Source organism: Palaemon carinicauda, chromosome 38 (genome assembly GCF_036898095.1).
Source record: "Palaemon carinicauda isolate YSFRI2023 chromosome 38, ASM3689809v2, whole genome shotgun sequence".
Taxonomy (NCBI): domain Eukaryota; kingdom Metazoa; phylum Arthropoda; class Malacostraca; order Decapoda; family Palaemonidae; genus Palaemon; species Palaemon carinicauda.
Genome location: NC_090762.1, coordinates 55,049,106 through 55,057,587, shown reverse-complemented (window position 1 = coordinate 55,057,587; position 8,482 = coordinate 55,049,106). Strand labels below are relative to the sequence as shown.

The 8,482-nt window shown below is 38.3% G+C and overlaps 1 protein-coding gene across 1 annotated transcript; it reads left to right on the top strand.

Annotated features, from left to right (window-relative positions):
* The first annotated feature begins 6,542 nt into the window (after positions 1–6,542).
* LOC137630338 (tropomyosin-like) lies at positions 6,543–7,479 on the top strand. The gene is made up of 3 exons (XM_068361773.1): positions 6,543–6,781; positions 7,028–7,221; positions 7,325–7,479. The coding sequence occupies exons 1-3, from the start codon at positions 6,543–6,545 to the stop codon at positions 7,477–7,479; spliced, it is 588 nt and encodes a 195-aa protein (XP_068217874.1).
* Positions 7,480–8,482: the final 1,003 nt, after the last annotated feature.

Genomic DNA, 8,482 nt, shown 5'->3' with positions numbered 1-8,482 from the left:
TAGGGGAAAAATCTAGAAGACTGGCTCTGCAGAGGGATGAAGCTGGGATTCTTCTAGTACGCAGACAAGTTGTTGGAGGTTGGGCCAAAACATCTCTGGCTGGGAAGAGAAGCTGCATCTTTTGGAGGTAGGCATTCATGGTTAGGTGGGCAGCATCAGTCCAAATTTTTATCAACTCGCTGCTGTGGAGCATCAAATAGCAGGAGCAGAAGATAGTAACAGCTAGCAAAAGTTAGCAGCGGCTAGCAGAAGTTAGCAGCAGTAGCAGAACCAGCAGCAATGGAAAAGCAACAGTTAGTAGTAGCTAGCAGCAGTCGCAGCTGAAGTTAGCAGCAGCCGTTATCAGAAGCAGCTAGCAGCAGCTAGGAGAAACAGCAAGCAGCAGGTGCTAGCAGCAGCAGTTTGCAGCAGCAACAGTTGCAGTAGCGAGCGTCTGCAGCAGAAGCAAGCAGCAGCAGCAGCAGCAGCAAGCAAAAGCAACAGCAGCTGCAGCTAGCAAAAGCAGCTGCAGCTAGCAAAAGCAGCTGCAGCAGCAGTCTGCAGAAGCAGCAGTAAGCAGCAGCACTAGCAACAGCAGCTTGCAGTAGCATATAGCAGCCGCTAGTAGCCAAAAGCAACAGCATACAGCAGCTAGCAATAGTAGAGACTGCAGCTAGCAGCAGCAGTAATTAGCAGCTACAATTAATAGAAGCTAACAGCATTAATTATGAGCAAGCAGAATCTGCAAACAGCTCGGGGTCATGAGAAACAGCAGGAACATAAGCAGGAAAAAAACGAAAAATCCTAAAAAAAATATAAAAAAAAGAGCAGCAGCAAGAGGAGGAGGAAAAGCAGGAGAAGCAGGGAAAAAAAAATCCTAGAAAAAAAAAAATGGTGATTATAATATCGCCACCAAAAAGAAAAAAAAATGGTGATTATAATATCACCACAAAAAAAAAATGGTGATTATAATATCGCCACCAAAAAGAAAAAAAATAGTGATTATAATATCACCACAAAAAAAAAAAAAAAAAAAAAAACTGGTGATTATAATATCGCTACCAAATAAAACCCCAAAAAAATATGGTGATTAAAATATCGCCACCAAAAAAAAAAAAAAAAAATGGTGATTAGATATCGCCACCAAAAAAAAAATAAAAAATTAAAAAAATGGTGATTATAATATCGCCACCAAAGAAAATAAAAAATATAAAAAATGGTGATTATATCATCACCACCAAAAAAAAGAGTGATTATAATCTTGCCACAAAAAAAAAAAAAAGAAGAAATGGTGATTATAACATCGCCACCAAAAAAAAAAAAAAAAAAATGATAATATCGCCACAAAAAGAAAAAAAAATGATGATTATATCGCCAAAAAAAAAAAAAAATGGTGATTATATTGCCATAAAAAAAATGGTGATTATATCACCACAAAAAAAAATGGTGATTATAATATCGCCACCAAAAACAAAACAAAAAACAAACTGGAGATTATAATATCGCCACCAAAAAAAAAAGGTGATTATAATATCGCCAAAAAAAAAAGAAAAAAAAAAAGAAATGGCGATTATCATATCGACACCAGAATAAAAACAAAAAACAAACTGGAGATTATATCGCAAAAAAAAAAAGTGATTATAGGATAGAGTACTGGCTCAGTTGGAAGGATCAAGTAGTTGGACTATGGAAGATGGAGAGAAAAGGGAACTTTGTTTTGAGGAGGAAATATCCTTGATGTAGAGGTACAAGCCTACATTATAGGATAAAGTACTGGCTCAGTTGGAAGGATCAAGTAGTTGGACTATGGAAGATGGAGAGAAAAGGGAACTTTGTTTTGAGGAGGAAATATCCTTGATGTAGAGGTACAAGCCTACATTATAGGATAAAGTACTGGCTCAGTTGGTAGGATCAAGTAGTTGGACTATGGAAGATGGAGAGAAAAAGGAACTTTGTTTTGAGGAGGAAATATCCTTGATGTAGAGGTACAAGCCTACAGTATAGGATAAAGTACTGGCTCAGTTGGAAGGATCGAGTAGTTGGACTATGGAAGATGGAGAGAAAAAGGACCTTTGTTTTGAGGAGGAAATATCCTTGATGTAGAGGTACAAGCCTACATTATAGGATAAAGTACTGGCTCAGTTGGAAGGATCAAGTAGTTGGACTATGGAAGATGGAGAGAAAAAGGAACTTTGTTTTGAGGAGGAAATATCCTTGATGTAGAGGTAAAAGCCTACATTATAGGATAAAGTACTGGCTCAGTTGGAAGGATCGAGTAGTTGGACTATGGAAGATGGAGAGAAAAAGGACCTTTGTTTTGAGGAGGAAATATCCTTTGATGTAGAGGTACAAGCCTACATTATAGGATAAAGTACTGGCTCAGTTGGAAGGATCAAGTTGTTGGACTATGGAAGATGGAGAGAAAAAGGAACTTTGTTTTGAGGAGGAAATATCCTTTGATGTAGAGGTACAAGCCTACATTATAGGATAAAGTACTGGCTCAGTTGGAAGAATCAAGTAGTTGGACTATGGAAGATGGAGAGAAAAAGGAACTTTGTTTTGAGGAGGAAATATCCTTTGATGTAGAGGTACAAGCCTACATTATAGGATAAAGTACTGGCTCAGTTGGAAGAATCAAGTAGTTGGACTATGGAAGATGGAGAGAAAAAGGACCTTTGTTTTGAGGAGGAAATATCCTTTGATGTAGAGGTACAAGCCTACATTATAGGATAAAGTACTGGCTCAGTTGGAAGGATCAAGTAGTTGGACTATGGAAGATGGAGAGAAAAAGGAACTTTGTTTTGAGGAGGAAATATCCTTTGATGTAGAGGTACAAGCCTACATTATAGGATAAAGTACTGGCTCAGTTGGAAGGATCAAGTAGTTGGACTATAGAAGATGGAGAGAAAAAGGAACTTTGTTTTGAGGAGGAAATATCCTTGATGTAGAAGTACAAGCCTACATTATAGGATAAAGTACTGGCTCAGTTGGAAGGATCAAGTAGTTGGAATATGGAAGATGGAGAGAAAAGGGAACTTTGTTTTGAGGAGAAAATATCCTTTGATGTAGAGGTACAAGCCTACATTATAGGATAAAGTACTGGCTCAGTTGGAAGGATCAAGTTGTTGGATTATGGAAGATGGAGAGATAAAGGAACTTTGTTTTGAGGAGGAAATATCCTTGATGTAGAGGTACAAGCCTACATTATAGGATAAAGTACTGGCTCAGTTGGAAGGATCAAATAATTGGACTATGGAAGATGGAGAGAAAAAGGAACTTTGTTTTGAGGAGGAAATATCCTTTGATGTAGAGGTAAAAGCCTACATTATAGGATAAAGTACTGGCTCAGTTGGAAGGATCAAGTTGTTGGACTATGGAAGATGGAGAGAAAAAGGAACTTTGTTTTGAGGAGGAAATATCCTTTGATGTAGAGGTACAAGCCTACATTATAGGATTATTTCGTCTCTAACTGATCCCCCAAAGGAAGGAAGGAGAGAGAGAGAGAGAGAGAGAGAGAGAGAGAGAGAGAGAGAGAGAGACCATTTCAGAATCGTCGTTGTGGACATCTTCGATTGAGCTTCCAAAGTCTGCAGGATTTCTTTTTGTCTTCAATGGATCTTTGAGTCTGTTTTCTGCCAGGTCTTGGTCCGTTTCTCAAGGGCTTCCGAATTATTTCGTCCCCAAAGGCAGAGAGAGAGAGAGAGAGAGAGAGAGAGAGAGAGAGAGAGAGAGAGAGAGAGAGAGAGAGAGAGAGAGAGAGAGAGAGAGAGGACCATTTCAGAATCGTCGTTGTAAACATCTTCGATTGAGCTCCCAAGTCTGCAGGATTTTCTTGTCTTCACTGGATCTTTGAGTCGGTTTTCTGCCAGGTCTTCAGTATTATTTCGTCTCCAACTAACCTCCCAAAGGCGGAGTAATTGGAAATCTATTGTTTTTTGCCAGGCCTTGAACTGTTTCTTAATGGCTGCTACAGGATTATTTTGTCTCCGGTGATGACTCTGGAAAATCTTCATCTTCCTTGCCTCCAGGAATTCTTCGTCTTCAGAGAAATGTGTCAATATTTTTTTTTCTAATTTTAATGCTATGTCTATGTCTATGTCTGACGGTTTATCAAGTATCCCTGCTTTCGCTATTAAGCGTTCAGACGGGATTTCCCAATCATTTATATTATAGTTAAAAATTTAAAAGTCTATGTAATGTAAAGAGGGTTAATTTCATTTGTCTCAATGTTATAGCTGAGTGAAAATAAATGGGTTTTCAATAGTTTTTTGAACTGAAAGATATTTTCAGCACACTTAATTGATGCCGGAAGTTGATTATACAATCTAGGAGCGCAGTGCTTAAAAGTTCTCGTACCAAGAGTGGTCGTTGCACGAGGCTCATCAAGTCTGAAATCATCACTGGAAAGGCGTGTATGAACACCAGGCCCTACTACGTATCTTTTCAGGCAGCCTTTAAGATACAATGGCTCTCCCGTGTTAATAGCTTGATATGTTAAGACGGAAAGCTTAAAAATAATCCTTGCTTTGACTGGTAACCAGTGTAATTTAATTAAGGTTGGAGTAATATGTTCTCGCGGGGATATACCAACAATTAGTCTAGCAGCTCTATTCAAAATCATTTGAAGTTTCCTAAGACGATAATTAGGTAAATTGTAATACAACGAATTACAATAGTCTACTCTACTGACCACCAGACTATTAATTAGCAGCTTAGTGGCATCTTCGTTAAGATATTTTCTAATGGATGCGATATTCCTTAGATGATAATTTGCGGTCCTAACCACATTGTTAATATGTTCATCAAATGTCAAAGAACCATCAACTACTACCCCGAGATCTCTGACTTTATCAGTTAACAAAATATTTTCCTTATTGATGGAGATGCTATTAACGTTATCAAACCTTCTTACGTTATATTTAGTGCCAATTAGAATACATTCAGTTTTATTTTCATTTAGTTTCAGCTTTTTCTTTTGCATCCATTTCGAAACATCTGCCATAAGTCTATCAATAACAGCTTGATCTTCAATAATGTCATCCACTATTAAATAGAACTGGGTGTCATCCGCAAAAAATTTACATTGAACGCCATGTAATTTAAATATCCAAGACAACTCGATTGTATAAATACTAAAAAGAACCGGGCCAAGCACGCTTCCTTGTGGAACACCCGTGGTGAGCTTTCTACTTTCAGAATATCTATCTTTAACCTTCACCTTGAAAGATCTATTCGATAAATAGTTATTAAACCATTTAAGAGCATCCCCATCGATCCCAATAGCAGTCATATCCTCTATTAACACTTCATGAACCACTGTATAGAAAGCTGCGCTAAGATCTAGGAGAATAAGCAAGCTACATTTACCGTCATCAGAGAAACCTAACAAATCATTTATTACGGCACAAAGAGCTGTTTCAGTAGAATGGAATTTTCGATAAGCCGACTGATCTTCAGGAATAGCTCCAATTACTTTCAAGTGCTGACTGAGTTGATCTAAAACAGAAGTCTCGATCATTTTTGACAAAAAAGACAAGTTAGAAATTGGTCTGTAAGATTTCAATTCTTGATGATCAAGGGATCCTTTAAGAAATGGATTAATGATAGCAACTTTTTCAGAGGATGGGACTAAGCTCTTAGTAATACTCAAGTTGACTATTCGAAGCTGCAATTGCAATAACCTATCTATGTTCGGGGCGTCGATGACCTCATTTATTGGAAAAGGATCGCTACTGCAACAAGAGCGGCCAGAATTAATGAACATAGTTTTGTAAGCACCGAGTGAAACTGGCCTAAACTGCAAGAACTTTGAGAAAGGAAAATCAGGAAAGTAAGGATAGGGGCAAGAGACATCAGTTGTGAAGTTACAAAGTAAACAGGCAACCTTTGACTCAAAAAATTCAGCAAATTCATTTGCCAACTCAAGCTCAGACCTCCCGTCTGGTAAAACATGCCTCCTAATTTTCCCTAAAAGTTCATCGAACACAGAATACAGCCTTTTGATATTGGACCTAACCTCAGTTACTTTTTCATTATAATATGTCTTTTTTACATTTCTTAATAATCTATTTACCTCATTCCTAGCTTCCACATATAACATTCGATTTCTATTTGTTTTATGCTTATGCCAACGTGACTCTGCCAATCTCCGTTTTTTCCTAGCTTCCCCAATTGCAGCATTGAACCACGGGGAGCTGTCTTTTATGACAATATCTTTCTCTACCACAGGGCACATTTTATCATATTCCTTGGAAAATACAGAAAAATACAAAGCAACAAGACAGACCTCACATTCACCCACAGAAACATTTCTGCTACTATCTAAGTCAGTACATCCACAGGGTTCATCATATTTTTCTTCAATAACAGTAACACCCACATCTATATTCGTTAGCCATGGAAGGCATTGAGTAAATCTATACTGTAAAAAATGGTTAGATTTATGACTGATAGAATTATTTTAGTAGGATCTCTGTCAACTTTAGGTGCCATGGTATGGTGCTGGGGAGACGAGGATTCACATTGAGAAGCAGAAAAATTCTTGGATTTGATGGATCGAGGAAATGGAGAGACTGCAACCAGCAGTCTACGATGGGGCAAATTATGTTGCTGGACAAACTAAGGAACACCTACAACTGGAGGAAGCATCGCAAAAGGATCTAAGTGAGGAGTTGCATGGTGCAGAAGAGAGAATTCAGTTGTTTGATGATTTCTTTGCTAGAATACACCAAGAAGCGGAAACGGCCAATGACTTACAACGCATCTGTGAAGAGGTGCATGGCTCAGAGGCAGAAGAAATTGAGTTATCTAAGGACAACATAGCTATATCAGCTTTAAATGAAGATTTAGATAGAGCCAATAAGAAAATTGAGTCTCTTATGGAAAGTCTAGAAAAAGCTGAAACTCAAAACGATGAACTTCGAGAGGAGCTTTTGGTCAAGACATCTGTTCAGGTAGGAGAAATTGAGTTATATAATAACATCGGTAACTTAGCTTTAATTGATGATTTAGATAGAGCAAATAAGAATATTGAGTCTCTTTTGTGAAGTCTAGAAAAAGCTGAAGCTCGAAACGATCAAATTCGTGATGAGCTTTTGGCCAAGGCATATGTAGAAAAGGAATTAGAAAATGCCCATGAGGAAATTCGGATACTCGAGAAGAAGCTGGAAAGAGTAACAGGAGATCTCGAGACAGCCAACGAGAAACTTCTGGAAAAGAGCGACTTGGAGGAATACGTCGAAAGTGCTGACAATGAGATCCGAACACTCTGGGCTGAACTGGACAGTGATAAGGCTGAAAACAAGAGACTGAAGACTGAAGACCGAAAACGTTTGTCAAAAGGCAGCTTTAGAAAGTGAACTTAATGCTGCAGTCGAGGAGGTCTACAGAATAGGAACTAAATTGGATACTGTCATGGATGAGAACAGCAAATTGAAGGTTGAACTATCAGTTAAGAAAGACGTGGTGTGCGATCTGGAAATGGCTGAGGAGGAACTCTAAAAACTCTGAAAAGAAATTGCTGGTGTTAAAGCAGAGAATAGACGGCTGAAGAGAGACCTCTCGGAGGAGAGAGCCATAAGAAATACGTTGATGAAGGCCGACGAGAAGAATAAAACTCTAGAAGAAGAAATTAGGAATCTAACTTCCGTGGCAGACGAATTTGCAATTTATAAGAAGTATCAAGCTATGATGGAAAGGAACATGAACCTAGAGATGGAATTAAACAATAAGAATTACGCTATTAGCCAGCTTGTAAAAGGTCTGTCTCAAACACACCCGGAGTTGAAGGAATTATATTACATGGAAATTTCTGGTGATTTAATATGGGATAGCATCTTGAATAGATTCGCCCTTCAAGAGACGAGAAGTCAGGGCTGGAAAGAAAAACTAAAGAGGAATTATACCGCAACACAAAATATGACAAAATCTGGGGATTATAATATCCCCACCAAAAGAAAAAAAAATGGGGAGTATAGTATCCCACCAAAAAAAAAAAAATATTTATAGGAAAAAAAGGAATAAAATTTTTGCTTAATTTTATTTGGAAAGGAATTTTTTTTTTTTTTTTTTTTTTTTAGCTTTGTTTGGAAAGGAATAACCTTTTCGTTAAGTTTTGTGCTTCCCCTATTCTGGACAGGTTCAGGACATCAGTTTCACTGGAAAGGACACCTGAAAATATTTGGCTTGAAGGACGCTTGGATGAACTGCCCCCAGCTTGAAGGATGCAAGGCTTAACTATCCAGCTTGAACGATGCTTGGAATAACCTGGAGGACAACAGGATCTGCAGAGGGAAGGAAACTGGCTGATTCTAGTATGCTGTGTACCTTGATCGACGAGTACAAGGTGTTTGTCAAGTGTACAAATGGTCGGATATCTAGATCCATTCCTTTGGATACCAACCTTCGGGTGGTTCTAGGGGAATAATCTAGAAGACTGGCTCTGCAGAGGGATGAAGCTGGAATTCTTCTAGCACGCAGACAAGTTCTTGGAGGTTGGGCCAAT

Coding starts and splice junctions, on each gene's coding strand:
- LOC137630338 (XM_068361773.1), top strand. CDS start 6,543: ATGGAGAGACTGCAACCAGCAGTCTACGATGGGGCAAATTATGTTGCT. Junction 6,782..7,027: donor TCAGAGGCAGAAGAAATTGA/GTTATCTAAGGA, acceptor TCTTTTGTGAAG/TCTAGAAAAAGCTGAAGCTC. Junction 7,222..7,324: donor CTTGGAGGAATACGTCGAAA/GTGCTGACAATG, acceptor GTCAAAAGGCAG/CTTTAGAAAGTGAACTTAAT.